Below are 15,695 nucleotides of genomic sequence, written 5' to 3'. Positions count from 1 at the left end.
CAAGTACCACTTGACATTACTGGGACTTGTACCATTAGTGTATTCACTACCCTTATGTATAATTAAAATCTAACAGGTCACATCTTCAAAGCATAGTATTAGTTACTGATTTAAAAGAGGAAACGGGAAATAAAGGACCAGAATTACAAAAGTAGTCTTATTTATATCACTGCTACTTTTATCTAGCAGTTTTCAGTAGGTCATTGCAGCATCTCTCTTTCAGAGCTGGCAGAGTCAGATAACTGTGTCTTTCAAGAAATGTTATTAGAGAAGGAGTTCCCTGGGCAGCATTTCTGTAAGTAGACTTCATGCAGAAGTACAGAAGACTGCTGCCCAAGAATATTAGGGCTGCTTAGGAATAATCCATATTGTCAGAGTGCCTTGAAGAGTTCCTAAGAGGGACTAGAAATCTCGTATTTGTAGAACATGAGTGTGTCAGCTATAAAAACAGAGATTTTCTACTTGACTTCTTCCCCTGTTTGGACTGCCTATGTACTAACATAATTAGAAGGAAAATGAAGAACAGTGCCATAGCATTTGCAGCTGAAGCAGGTAAAGAGCTAGGCTCCAGTACTGCCATACGGCAATGCTGGCAGCTTATTTATGATCCCAGGGATTAAGGTAGGTGCTTTGCTCTTTGGATTTATGGTATAGTGAAATGGTCCCCATGTGTGAGTTTGTAGTTACTGAAATGGCTAAGATGCCACACCCCTGCCTTCCCTTAAGACTCTTAGAAGGCAAAGCAGCCTTTAATTCTGTTTTTGTTCAGTCTGCTTTAAGAAAATGGATTTAAAGCAATGACTTGATATGACTGATGAATGTATTTGATTGTGCTGCACACTGCTGGGGATCGGATAACCTGGCTGAGAAATGTTGAGCATATACCAAAATAGGATGCGGTTCACTGCTTTTAGTCTTTTTTTTTATTTTTTTATTCCGCTTTCTTTTTTCCTCCCCTCAGCTTTGTGTTATAGCACTTGATAGCATTAAATGTAAAGTGAAAGGCTGAAAGCAGGTCCTGTCCCTGTTCATTTAGTGAGACTGCTCAAGATGCAGATTTTTCCACAGACTCCAGGTGTACATTGCAGTGAAGCCAATCAATGGTACTGAGAGGCAATGGCACTGCACATCACTGAATGTGATGAATGTGGCCTGCTGTGTGCCTGCTATGTGCCTGCTGCATTCCCCAAAAGACATATGGTGACACTGGGCAGTTTCTCCTCCCAGTACTGGAGAGACAGAACAGGCAGCAGCTGCAGCTGCTGCTTTTCTGGAGCTGACACTATTAGTGGAAGCTCATCAGCACTTTCTGTTAAGGCCCTTCTGCCTGACACATGTACCTTCAGTCCCTCTGTAAACCAGGTGCTGCCCCTCTAAAGACTGCAAGGTCTCAGTTTTGGTTTCTCTCCTGAGAGCCACTTAGCTCAGCAAGACTGGCCCACGAAAGCTACCAAGAAGCCAAATTCCACCTTCCAGAATGCTTGCCGAGCAGGCTGCGTGGATCTCTCTCCTTTCAGACAGCTCTACATAAGAGCTACTAGTTCTGCTGAGAGCTGTGGTAGTAACTTTGCACCCAGTGTATGGAGAAACTCCCCAGTCAAATGATGGGTTTTGATAGCACTTCCTCAAAGCTGTGCAGGTAGTTCAACAAACTCCAGCAAGACTGCTTTTTGACTAAGTTGGTGCCTTGCGGAGGAGAGTCTCATCTCTGTGGGTTGTTTTCTCTCAGAAACCGGTCTGGGATTCTAGGCCAGGGAGGCATTTTGTTCCTTCTGTTTTGCCTGCCCCTTGGCATGTATCTGGGAATGTGGTGTTACAAGAGCTTTGTCACTCCCTATATTTTTCAGTAGGCCAAACAGCTCAGAGTTACTGATCTGGAGATCAGCTAACCTGCATCATTTGAGAGGCAGCAGCAGGTATGATCTGAGTAGGAAGAAATTCACCAGCTCGTTTGAAGACTTTTCTGACCCTGTTACAGTGTCAAGACAAAGCAGCTTCATTAAGAACAAACAAAAAAGTGGTACTGGCATTTTCAGCTATGTGATAGCTCTCAGTTGTGCTTGGCAGGTGACTGCTGATAACTCCTAGTGATGTGGAAATGTGTGTCCTGGTTTGGTTTCCCATTTCTTTATTGCTATTTGAACTCCTGTGAATGCCACATTATTTTTCATATTGTATGTTGCTTGGTATATAAAAAATATGGTGTAATTTGATCTGTATGTATATTTGCATTTGCAGAGTAATTACAGCCACAAATGTTTACTTCATTAGGTTAAATTACTGTGAACTGAGAAGTGTAAATATTGCCTAAGTTTCAGTAATGTTTTCTCATTTTATTAAGATACAATGATTATTTTATTCAATGTGAATGAAATGTATAGCTGGGTATTTAATGCACTTATGTAACAAGATCTTTATGTAACATAACCATAATGCTGGGTTTAAAAAGCATCCATACATTTTTCTGTAAGAGTACTGAATCTCACTGTTTGCTTCATTGGTTGGTGTTTTTTTTTCCTTCCTTCCCCCCCTCCCCCCCCCCCCACTGCTGTAGGATTTTGGCATCATGTTTACACATCACATTGTAACAGTCACCCTGATAACCTTCTCGTACGTAACCAATTTGACACGAGTGGGAACTTTGACCTTATGTCTCCACGATGCGGCTGATGTTGTCCTTGAGGTGAGAAAATTATGTTATCAGCGTCTATACATGGCATTCACTATTCAGAGAGCTAGCGTGTTATTAGGTAGAATCTATTTGTAATGCAGATTGAGTATTTCCTAAGAAGAGTCCAGGTCAAGATGGTAATGGTCATTTATATAGCATATTTCATTGCTAAAACAAATTACAGTTGTAGCCATGCATATTTATGACTTCAGGCTGTTTTGTCCTTAGATAAATTGCTTGTAAGAGCAGAGACTGCATTGCATGCCAGGGAGAGCTACACAGATGTGAAATATACCATGGTAAAGTCAAAAGTTGCAAAATCTGGAAGGTGGTGAGAAGCTTCTGGTTCTTGACCCCTGTGACATGGTGTCTGGGGCAATAACACTGTCTCCAAGAGAATCAGGGTGTTACAGTTCGTTTCTGCTGTGCTCTGCTGGGCAGAGGGTGCTGGACAATTAGATGGCTGTTCGTGTATGGGCAATGAATTGACTTCTGGTCCCCAGGATTTTCCAGGTTCCCATGCTTCTGCATCCAGATAGCAGTATTAAGCATCTGGCTTTGGAGAAGAAGGGATGATTGGAATTATTTTAAGTCAAGATGGTCTGTAACTTCCATGGCATTAATTTAGATGTGGTGTCATCCTGTACCTGCATCAGTTCTTAGGCAGCTCTGGGTAATGATGAGATTGGGCTGTCTGTGATCAAAGCAAAGTTAATAACTTCATCTAAAATGATTTTTTATTAAAGCAGTTGCAAAGATCCTGTTATGCAAGAATATAGCCTCAGTGTGTGAGTCACCTATTGCAGAATCAAAATCCTGACATTCTGATTTGATAGGGCTGTAAATCTGGTTTTATTTTTTAATCTTTTTTTAATCTAGAAGGCACATGACTGCCTCAGAAAGGAACAGAGAATCTGGATTTCTCCTCTAGGAAGTAATTACATCTTTACAGGTTTATTTTTCTGTTTTAGCAATGTGTGTAGATCTGTTGTGCTAGCTGTGGGTTTACCCAGACTTTCTTGATTCTTTTCTTACCAGCAGAATGACATACTCAAAAGAGTTCATTCCAGATCAGACCAGTATCTGTGGAACTATAAAATCACTGGAGAGCAGCTGTAATAGACTAGCTAAAACCTGACCTTGGACACAGCGAGATGCATATTTTTGCTCCTCTATTCAGTCACTGGCTAAGACAAGGAGAAATTGCTGGTATTCTCACATGATTTACAAAAATTCATCAAATACACTTCTCCATGAGGCACATACTTCGGTGGTCTTTATTTGTTCAGTCTGTTCTGACTGGAAATGCTAACACTACTCTAAAGTGTAAAATAGAGAATCACAAGCCCTGACAAACATTTACTAGGAGGGCCATTATGACTCAGTGGGCTTTCTTCTGCTACGGCAGTGGGTCATAGCCCCGGTGCCATATGGGGGAAGATGTACTCCTATACACTGCTGACCTTACTGTGACTGCTTCCAGGGAAATACATCCAGAATTCACATGTGAACTTTCAGTCACATGAAAATCAAAGTGTTAGTGACTCTTCTGCTTTGCATGTTGCCACCAAAGTTTTATTTTACCCTTAAACTCATTTGTGTCCACAGGATTATAGGGCTGATTTGGAAGGGTTATGTTTTCTTTGCACTAGTGGTGGCTTTCCTCATGTTTTATGAGCTTCCCACTTCCTAACCTGTTTTCTGCTAGGGAGGAATATCCTTTATATTCAGGTTTACAGTGGAAATATTGCAGAAATTAGGTAACATCCAGCAGTGCAGGCTAGTTTTGTCGTCCTGGTTGGCTATCATGGGCATTGAGCCCTTTCAGATTGTGTGTTCATACCAAAAAAAAAAAAATCAGACAGAACACAATAGTGCCTGTCACCATTTTAGGCAATCTTCTGGTTTGAATTCTGCATTCAGGATAGTGTTCTGTCTGCATAGTTGTAGTAATTTTTCTTTCTCCTAGCCCTCTGGAAATTCTGCAGGAGTAAACATCTCGGTATGGATACAGGTCCCCTACGAGGGGGGCTTTGAAAGAGTTCCCAATTACTTAAGTGGACACTAAATCAGGTTCTTCATATATGCTTCATGTGCAGTGATTCTCTAGATACATCTGACAGAAAGCAGACTGTCCCTGCCTGGAAGCAGATGTTTTAAAATAAGTAACTGCTTACGTACATGAATGCTGTGGAAGCAGCATAGATGTCTTACAACAACTTTGCTTGTACATACTGTTTTCTTCAGGGAGAAGAGAGCAAAGAAACTTCATGGAAGACCGGGGTTTTAATGAGCAGTTTGAGTGAAGAGTAATTAGTGACTCCTTCACTGAAGAGGAGTCAGAAGACTGCATGAAGGCAAATGAGAGAGGCATGTAAAAATAGACATAGGGAACAAGTTGAAAAGCAAAAGTTGGAAAGAGAGGGGAAGAGAGACTTGGAAAAATATTTGAAGGGGAGGGTTATAATCTTTGAGGTGGACTCTGTTCTGTGTAGGCTGGAAAGGAAGAAGAGATGCTGTAGGAAAATGTAGGAGATTTGAGACAAAGTTTATATATGCCAGTGACAAGAGTGACAGAGAGCATAGGGCAGGTGGAAGAAGAACAAATGCTGAAAATGCAAGTGGAGCATACTGGAAAGGTGAGACACGGGTAGGTAAAGAGGTTGGGGGCAAGGACAGCATAAACACAGTGGGGTTCAAGAAAAGGCTTAGAAGAGTTTTGTGATTCTGAAATTGTAGGATTTCAAAAAGGAAATTGAAGGAGAAGGAAGAAATGAGAGATGTATTCTGGTTTTATGAATCCTGTTTTTTTTTTTTCCAAGAAGACATTTTCCAGCAGCTTGGTGGAGAAGAGTTACAAGGTCATCTGTGAGGTGGCTCAATGAAAAAATTAGTGATAAATGTTAGTGATTAAAATGTTAGTGATAAAAAATTTATATCTTTTTCTTACAGCTTACGCACAATACAGGAGAACACAGTTGTCCTCACAGAAGTAAACAGACGTTTCTTTCTTTTGCAGGCTGCCAAAATGGCAAACTATTGCAAGTGTCAAAAACTGAGTGACCTTCTGTTCCTTACATTCGCCATTGTCTTCATTGTCAGTAGGCTTGGTATATATCCTTTATGGTGAGTAAGCATATAGTTTTCCTTAAATGCTAAGCATCAAACAAGCTTGGAAATAACTATGTTGTAATTGAACATATTTCATTGATATTACTCTGTGTCCCAAATCACTGAGAAGAGTTTCAGACGTAACCAGGTGCTGAAGTAGCCTATTTGCTATAGTGCCATTGTTTTTACTGTGTGCTAGGCAAGAAACGTATGGGGTTTCTGCTGCTTTTAAAGTAGCAGTGGGTTGGAGATCACATAGCTTCAAGTTAGCAGTTGGTCACCTCTGTTGGCAAGAAGTTAGAAGAGAAAGTATTAGTCACTGACAACACTGATCAGAGGCTAAGCTTGAAGGTAGGATCTTCTCATTAGCTTTCAGTGTGCACTTTATAAATGGGTTCAGCTTAAAGAAAAACATAGTGAGATTAAAAAAGTCTGGCCCACTGAAATCAGTATGAGGATGTTACTGCCATGCAGATTATATTGGTGCAAGCTACTCCTTTTCAATGCCCCCTTTAAATTAGGGGTCCTGGAGAAACTCTGTAGTATATTTATAAGATAGTTAGATGTTACTGTCTTCTCATTTCTTACCAGACAAAGGCAGCTGCTTGCATGTGCTCATACTCTCTCCTCTGGCTACACACACGTGCATGCACGCAAACAGGGCATAGATGTTTGATTGTTTAGCTAGGCTGTTCAACATCCAGAAGGCAGTTGGCGAGTTAGGAAATACAGTGGTGTACTTCACTTAGAAACCCATTCAAGTTTCTCTGTAACCTGTGCCCTGTATATGAGGGCTGGGAGAAGGCATTGGCCTCACTCTTTTGTGTTCCGGATGCATCCTTTGTTTCATATGAACAGAGTTAACCTAAATACCTGTATCCCTATGAGAGCATCAGAAGGCAGTGACAGTTATGGTTTAGGGACGCACCAAAAACGCCAGTGCTACCCTTTGCAGAGTTTTATTTAGAGAGATTACCACCAAGCTCCTTATTTAAGCATGTGGAGGGTTTATAGATGCCAATATCAACCTCTCTACACAGTTTCCTTTCAAATCTCTAGAGTGATATCTCTGGGGTTTTGTTAATGCAAACAGGATGAGACCAAGGTGCCCTTACGGAGCTGTGTCGTCAGCTCTGCTTAACAATACAATGTAGAAGTCTCATTTAGCGTTTAATGACTCCAAAGATAACGTGGAAATGCCTGGTCCTTTCTGCACTGTGAGCTGGTGAAGGACAAAAGGACAAAATGGATAGACAAACAAACTGCATGTTTAAAAAGACTTGTTATTTTTTCCTGTGAGCCATTATTTAGTTTTTAAATATATTTGCATCCCTTTCCTCAGGCTTTTCTTAAAGCTAACGTCACCATTCACTGAATTTTTTTCAAGGAAGTAAGGTATTTTTCTGCTTACATCATCTCAGGAAAAAACGGTGACACTCCTGGTCATAGGATTTCATCTGCCTGTTGCATTCTGTTTTATATTGAGAAATAGAGGGACAACCCAATTCTACCAGCCCAGTTCTGCCACTGGAGACTGCAATACATGTCTCTGCTTCAGGGAAGGGCAGTCAGGTGATGAGTGGATGGGTTCACAAAGGGATAGGCAAAGGGGAAGTCATATTTGACCAACCTTTTATGATGAAATTACTGTCTTGGTGAATGAGGAAAGAGCAGTGGATATAATCTACATTGACTTAAGTAAGGCTTTTGACACTGCCTTCCAGAGAATCCTGAGAGGGAAACTGGTAACATATGGGCTAGATGAGCAGCAGTGAGGTGAATTGAAAATTGGCTGAGCAACCAGACCCAGAGGGTGGTGATCAGTGTACTAGCAGTGTACCCCAGGGGTCAAGTACTGAGTCCAGTCCCATTCGATATCTTCATTAATGAAGTAGATGATGTAGCAGAGTGCACCCTCAGCAAGTTTGCTCATGTTACAGCCTGTGAGGAGCAGCTGATACACCAGAAGGTTGTGCTGTCATCCAGAGGAGGAACCTCAACAGGCTGGAGAAATGGGCTGACAGGAACTTCATGGAGTTCAGTAAAGAGAAGTGTAAAGTCCTGAACCAGTATATGCTGGGGTCTGACCAGCTGGAAGGCAGCTTTGCACAAAAGGAACTGGGGATACCAGTGGACACCAGCTTGAACATGAGCAACCAATGTGTCCTTGTGCCAAACAAAGCTAATGGTATCCTGAGCTGCAATAGGAGAGGTGTTGCCAGCTGGTTGAGGAAGGTGAACCTTTCCCTCTACTCAGCCCTGATGAGGCCACACCTGGAGTATCATGTCCAGTTCTGGGCTCCGCAGAACCAGAGGGGTACAAAGCTACTGTACGGAGTCCAGCAAAGGGGTCGCTACCATTGATTAAGGGACTGGAGCGCCTCTCACTTGAGGAAAGACTGAGACAAGTAGGACTGTTCAGTGAGAGAAGAGAAAGCTTAGGATAGATATTATCTGTGAGGGAGAGTGCAAAGAAGGCTGAGACAGGCTCTTTTCAGTGCTGCTTAAGGCCAGAATCAGTGGCAGTGAGCATGAACTGGATGAAACACAGGAGGTTCTATGTGAATATTGGGAAACATTTTTTCACTGTGTGGGTGACTGAGCATAGGCACAGGCTGCCCAGAAAGGTTCAGTCTCCATCCTTGGATACTCAAAAGTCTTGGACATGGTCCTGGGCAGCCTATTACAGATGACCCAGGTTGAGCAGGGGGGAGTGGACAGGATGGACATCCAAAGGTCCTTTCCAACCTCAGCCATTCTGTGATTCTGTGAGTTGCCTTATATGTTTAGCTGTGACTCCAGCACTTAAACCTCACTCTATATAATTTTAAATAGCCAACGAAGAACTGCTGACTTTAAATTTTTGTTTTCAAACAGAAAATTGACCAGATCACTTCTATGTGCTTGCTTTGCTGAATGGTCATCAAAGAGCAGATTAATCGTGCTCAGAGTGCACAATTTTGAAGATCATTAGTCTTCACACGTTTAACTAGAAGCAGCTGCCCAATCTGCTTTTTCTCTTAAGACACCCAAAAATCAGCAAGGTCCAGATATTCCCATCCTTTACATCTTTACTACAGTATTCAAGTTTTGGAAAGTCCACACTTTCCACCTGAAGTGTTTAAAATAACACTGTGTTTGTAAATGGAACTGAAACTCAGAAATTAGAGGTTCATGCTGTTTTGAGTCGTCTCTGTGAAGTGCTGCAGCCAAGTGTGACACTGTGCAGGAAGTCCTTGCCTAGGACTAGGCAATTTATGAATTAAAGACTGACATAGCTAGTGGGAATCAGACATCATGGAGCTGTGCAAGTGTCCCTAATACACATCTCATGCCATCTGACTGGTAAAGTTCCAGAAGTTATTACCGTCACAGTGATAAGTTATCTAGCAAGTGCCAAACCGTGAGCCCTGCTTTACAGCTGTGGCTTTGTGCTAGTGTTCTGGATGTGCCCACATGTACCTGTATACATTAGGTGATAGCAGCACTTCCATGTCACTTTAGATTGAGTCATGTCCGAGCAAGTAGATCTGGGGAAAAGGGGAAGGAAAGAGTGCTGCACAGTATCTTCTGTATTGATGTTGGGTTCCTTGGTACTGAATATTGGGTTAAGGAGGGCAGCAGGCTACAGCTATGCGTGAGGTTTGCTGCTGGGATGGAAAAGATCAGCATAGATGTTTGAAGGCAGTGAAGGCAAAGGGATTGTGTATTACAGTAATGCAGCAGCCGACTGTGTGCAGTGTGCTCCTGTGTCACAGATGGAGTGGTTACACTGGCGATCCCTCTGCCTCTCCTCTCCCTTAATCAACAAAAGGACACATTTATTTGAATATGTAAATGGTTGTGTATGTGATCTTTGGTTTTTAAGACTTACTTCCAGACCAGAGCCTTGATGTATGTACTTCTAATTGTTACCTTTACATACACGTATAAATACAGATAGTCCAGAGGCAGTTTAATAGTTCTCAGTACCGTGGGCATTGCCTCTGGGAGTCAGGGTTAGCAGGGATGAAGTATGGGAGGTATAAGCTTGTCTCTGCAATTCCTTTTTCTCTATGAAACAGCAATTCTAAATCTTCACCCCTATTAGCTTGCATGTCAGCAAAGATGAGTCATTGGAGTGGCAGCAGGCCAGGAGGCATAGTTTTGCTCTCCTTTGCTGAATATTCAAAATAGGAAAATTTTGTGCCTGATTAATATTACATAAAAATGCAAATTTTTCTAGCATAAAAACTGAGAGACATAAAATTGGTGTGCATGTAATGTAAAAGGAAGACTGTAATTTATAAGAAAACTTCCCACACAGAGGAAGACGAATACCCAAGACAGGCTTCCAGAAACATTGCTTATAAGCACTGGCATGCTGTTGTGCTCTGGCTTTGCACAAGTACCATTTAATTTTGCATAAAGGTGCTAATAAAGAATTCAGAATGTATCAAATGCTGTTGCTTGAAGGCTGTTTAGCAGTGTGGCTAAGACAAAAGAAACTGGCAATTAGGCACGTATTTAGCAGTCTTTCTGCAGGCATCTGGAGTTCATTTCAACAATAATTCAAAAACCCCAGGATACTTTCTGCCTCCTGCTGCTAAGTGAATGTAGGAGTAAGGCTGCTATTTTCACTGACAAGACATTTTGGTTGTGAAATTCTCCCACTTGTGCATAATCGCTGTTCTAGCAAATTACAACATAAAACAACTCTCCATGAGTCAGGGGGAGCATGATGCCTTCTCAGGTGATACAGGGTTGCAGGGAGAATGAAAGCAATCTCAAACCAAAGAATTGATGTAAATTACTTGAGGCCTTGTCTAGTCTAACCAGTCTGGGCAAAATAGTTACTTCAGGCCTTTATTTATTTCACTAAGCCTTGCAATTCCTCTTCCCCAGGCTTGTTTTTGCCAGTTACATGGTCATACTCTTCTATCTGGTCATAAAGGAATGGTTTGGTTTTCACTGTTGTTTTGGTTTTCTTTCAATATCCAGGAAGGGTGTAATATTTCTTAATAATTTTTTGAGCTCTGCAGAGGACAAATAGGCATCTTCCATTACAGGAGATGTGAGTTAAGAGATGATATGCTGCATTTTCCTGTCTTTCTTTGGTCATTGCTAACTACAGAGTTCATGTTGTGAGAGCCATGAAACTTCTCAAGTCTGTGCTGTACAAGAGATCCAAAACTACTCACTTAGTTTGCATATTCTTCTGGACTAGATGCTTTTTTTGATAGGGCAATTTGAATAAATATCCTAATGCTGTGAAGGTAGAAGACAGTATTCCTGACAAAGTACTGCTGTCAAAAGCCAGGAAATGGTGTTTGCATTCATGTGACTTGTGAGGTCTCAGCATGCAGATATTACATATATGCACTGAAAAATGCGAAACAGTGGCTTACCTATACAAATGTAAATGAAAGCCTGATTTAAGCTGATTACAAATAACACAGGTTATGTTCTGCATGTGCTTTTGCCCAGATTCTTATGTAGGCAATTTTGGTATGGTCCAGGTAGTCTATATGCCTTTCTGTCTTTGATCCCTTCAGACATTATCAATGCCCAGACTACTGTTCCACAATAGAAAGTGTAAGGACAGGCACTTTGATTAGTTGGTATGGCCTAGTTTAGTGTTGGTAGGAATGTCTTTACTGGATCTTCTCTTTGCAAGGCTGTTTGGAAAAGTTCTGTCAAAAAAAAAAAAAGATGGCAAAAATAATTCTCACTGCTGGAATTCAAGGATGTTTCAGTTGCATGTCTTCTCATCAACTGCTAAATGGGATTTTTATGCTAACAAGCCCTATATAAGCATGGGTCTACCAGTCCTAAGAACAGCAGTGTTGTTCCTTCTTATTTTTTCATTTGTAAAGCTCATGAGAGTACACGCAGTCTGGCTCATGGCTGATTTCTAATTGCCTTTTCATGGCAGTGAGTATCTGCGTGAACCAGGCAAGCATGGCATGATCCTCACTGAGTTAAAATTAACTTCTGTTCACCATGGTGTGCTGTAATGAACCCTAGTTACTTATTACCAGTCTTTCTCTTATCTCTACATGACTGGCTGAATAGCTCTTCCCAAGTTTCATCACTGGTTGAGCAGTAGTGTGGAATATAGCCATGCTGTTAATGTGCACACTGGGTCTCCAAATAGTGATTAAATGTTGCCAGTTTACAGTGTTCTCTCTCCCTTCTGGAATCAGCTTCTCTCTGAGCGAAATTGCAGCTTGAGTTACAAATAGGGTAGCTCAGAGCCCCCATGGGCAGCAGCTACTGCAGAGATTTGCTGAACCTCTCTTTTTAACTAGCTTTGCTCTTTTTCTAGCTCATACTGACTGGTTTTGTGCAGCTCTTAACATCCAAGGAAGTTGAGTCATCATCTTTCATACTGGTTTTCTTTCCTGGCATGTTTCCTCCTGTTTGGCCCTTAGAGCATGTGAATTGTGAAAGGCAGCATGTGGACCATGGCCGAATCACTCTGTTTCATTCATCTGAACAAACTGGTAAAACAGGAAGTTCAAACCTACCCTTAAAAAGCATCCTGCGATGTTGAAGCAATATGTAGGCAGTAGTTAAAGCAAGAATCATGGTCAGTTAATTGGCATATCAAAAATGTAGGTAGTCAGATAAATCCTAACTACCCAGAACTTGTCTGGACTCTGAATGAACACAATGTTTTATGATGTTTTAGTTACTGTCACTGGATTATGAAGTCAGCAAAAACCTTTCTAGCCTTACACATTTTAAGAATAGAGCTGGACAAACATCTGTGATTATTTCACAGAAAAACAACTTTTTTTATTATGAAAATAAATCTCTTCTGATATGGTCTCAAGCTCATTTTGCTTAGAATATTACCTAAACCAGAGCACAGTCTAAGTTGTTTGTGTGTAGCAGATACTGAAGGAATAAATTATGATTTTGATATTTTATTCATGATTTTATTCATGCTGTCACTGAGTGAATACCGTAGAGCTAACAAAAATTATCTAATGTGCCTGTATTTCAGGTTTGTTGTAGTTTCAGCAGTCAATTTATAATCTATCAGTTTATCGAGAGCATTTAATAAAAAGTTTTTGGCAAGCTAAGTACAGTACATTTGAAGAACTCATAGACTTCAATATATAGATTAAGAAGAAGGTTTCATTAACTAACTCTCCATAAATTTACTCACAACTCTGAGCAGAGCATATACAATGTTGTCATCCCATCTGCTTTTGTCAAAATGTTATCTGATGTTCTCCTTTCTAATGCCTGGTTATTTCCTCAAATTGTTTACAGTGCTTGTGAACTCAGGCTTCTGAGTGCTATATGAAGCAAAGCTGAAGTCTTTGGAGTGCCAGGTTAATACTGATCCAGCTATTTACAGGGAAGCTGTAAGAAATGGAAAGGTTACAGGTGTTATTCACCACTGTGGGTTTGCAGTGTAAATAACAAAATGTGGCATTTGCTCAGTGTTTCCTTTTTTAACATTTTCTTGTGATCACAACAAAAAAAATGCATGAGAAAGGTTTTCATGAGGCTTCCAAAGCTGATTTTTATCCTCATTTTTAGTTTCTACAGACTGTACCCTGTGGCTCTAATAATGCTTTCTGTTGTCAGGTATAGGCTGTCCAGCCAGTGTTCTCACTTTCCTCCTTTTATTATGAAATATGTCCTCTCTAAAACCTGTGATCTGATTGAAAACAGGGCAGAAACCTGTGCTGTGGTACTTCTTTTGCTCAGATTATTCTGGTGACTGTAAATGTCTCAGGGGAAGGGAAACAGCATTGGTGTTTTTCTTGTGGCTAGGCATGATACCTACTTTTAAATCAGCTCAGCAAGGCATGGTGACTGCAGAGTATGGATGACCCAAGGAGGCTAAACTGAAAGTTGCTTCCACCATAGTAATCAGCTTCCCATATAAGCTGCCTTGTAGTCAGCTGAAGTTCTCCAAGTCTTCTCTGAAGCTGCATCATTTGCAGGAAGGAGGGGAAAAAAAAAAAAGAGGCAGACCATAGGAATTTGCATTTTGACTGTTATTTTGGGGGAGATTGTTATTTTTTCTAAAAGAGGGATGTGAGGAAACTTTGCCCCAAAGTACACCTTTAAGTGTTGCTCACTCTTTAGAGGGAAGAGCTGTGCCGGTAATATAGTAACACAGACAACCTGTACAAATGTTGAGTCTATGTGGCTGGATGTAATTCAAGCAAATGCAAATATGCTGCGCCTTCTCAACCCCTTTTCTCTTAGAGGCTGTATCTGTAGCACCAGCATTTGCTGCTAGTGGAGCATACTCTCTGGTGCTACAGAGTTGATACAAAAGAGGAACTGGTTCCCTGCAAGCTGCTGATGTATGTGGGACATAAAAATTATAGCTGTATAAAAGCATGGGAGTATGATAGTTAACTTACCAGCTTGAAATAGTAAATAGCTTTTGAACACCATAATCAACAGCTGTGATGCAGCTATGGTCTCATTAGTGCTCAGCTACGAGGAGGTCATTGTACTATGGAAGAAATCCAGCAACCATGTAAGCAAGCACATTCCATTGGTTTCATCGTGTTGTGTGATGGCAGAGTTTGACCCATAGTAGCTACAAAAATAGAGATCATTATTATAGCTATGAAAACAGAGATCATTACTAAGTACACTGGATTACACTGAAAACTGTTTAAGGCTGATTTCCCAGACTTTGGTGTGAAGGAAATTTTTATGATGCTTGTGGAGACAAAGGTTTTTAGTGGTGGGTATTTTTCCTCTCCATCCACATTTTTTGGCATTTCTTCTACAACTGGACCATAATACTTAAGTCATTTGTTTGAAAGGTGAGTCCTTGGCAGACACTGACCCACCACATTTTCCTAAGCAATGTGATTTTTGTGGGGTTTAAAATTATTCCATTACTGTAGAGAGGGGCAATTCTCAGGGCTAGACCAATGAATCCAATGTGTGATACACCTGCTATTGATGGGATGTAAGCCACCTGAAAGACAGTGGGTACCTGGCAGAGAACTGGCTGCAGCTGTTGTGTGTTTTGTGGGCTTTTGAAGTAGTTCTGTTTAGTTCCTGCATTTACAGAAAGTCTGGGTAATCTTTTTTCCCTTGAAATGTTTGCCATGGCATATAACTAAACATAAGGCAGTGTGTTAGTGTGTGCTCCAAAAGCAAAGGGCAAAGGGAAGAAATACTCCTTGAACAAAGGTACAGTACTTTTTTGTAGTCAATAGAAAGAGGCAGGGGGGAGGATTTTTTGTTCTCTGATACCCTGTTTTGCAAAGATTGGAAACTGGCCTCCTGCAGTTTTACAACAAATGCCTTTCCTATTTGGAACATGAACTCTAGGCAAATGGATCTTGATACTCTCTGTTGCTCATATTAAAGTTTTATGTGTGCCTGGAGATTTTCTGATTTGGAAGTGCCATTCTTAGCATAACATAGTATCTCTGTGCCTGTGTGTTATGACCACAGGCCTTTACACAAGCATTTTGCCAGGACACATTACTGGTACAACATTTTGCTGAGTATAATTACATTCTGCTAGGAAATTAGAATTCTATTCACATCCTAATGTCTATTGAAAGGCTCTCTTGAGATTTGAGCTTAGATTGTGAAGGTGTCTCTGACCTTGTATTCATGTTTTTTCCTATCCACAAGAGTGGAAATACTATTATTCATGTGCCAGTGGCTGCAAAATCAGTTAATGGGCAGTAGCCATTGATGAGAAAGAACTGAGTGAAAAGCACAGCTGAAACCAAGACAGTGACAGGTTGATCAGAATGGTTTCTTTTACAGTACATCAAACATGAAGTTGGGGCTGTTCAGCCTGGAGAAGAGAAGGCTGCATAGAGACCTCATAGCAGCCTTCTAGTATCTGAAGGGGGCCTACAGGGATGCTGCAGAGGGACTATTCATTAGGGACTGTAGTGATAGGACAAGGGGTAATGGGTTG

General features: G+C 41.0%; 1 protein-coding gene across 1 annotated transcript in view; it reads left to right on the top strand.

Annotated features, from left to right (window-relative positions):
* The window catches only part of CERS6 (ceramide synthase 6), a 122,727-nt gene that overhangs the window by 91,912 nt on the left and 15,120 nt on the right, over nucleotides 1-15,695 (top strand). The window contains exons 7-8 of the mRNA XM_034065680.1: nucleotides 2,555-2,683; nucleotides 5,691-5,797. Of these exons, the coding sequence (XP_033921571.1) occupies nucleotides 2,555-2,683; nucleotides 5,691-5,797 (236 nt within the window). The remainder of the gene's footprint in view (nucleotides 1-2,554; nucleotides 2,684-5,690; nucleotides 5,798-15,695) is intronic.

This window comes from Melopsittacus undulatus, chromosome 8 (genome assembly GCF_012275295.1).
Source record: "Melopsittacus undulatus isolate bMelUnd1 chromosome 8, bMelUnd1.mat.Z, whole genome shotgun sequence".
NCBI lineage: Eukaryota > Metazoa > Chordata > Aves > Psittaciformes > Psittaculidae > Melopsittacus > Melopsittacus undulatus.
Note: the sequence above shows the minus strand (reverse complement) of the source record. Positions and strands in the feature narration are given on the sequence as shown.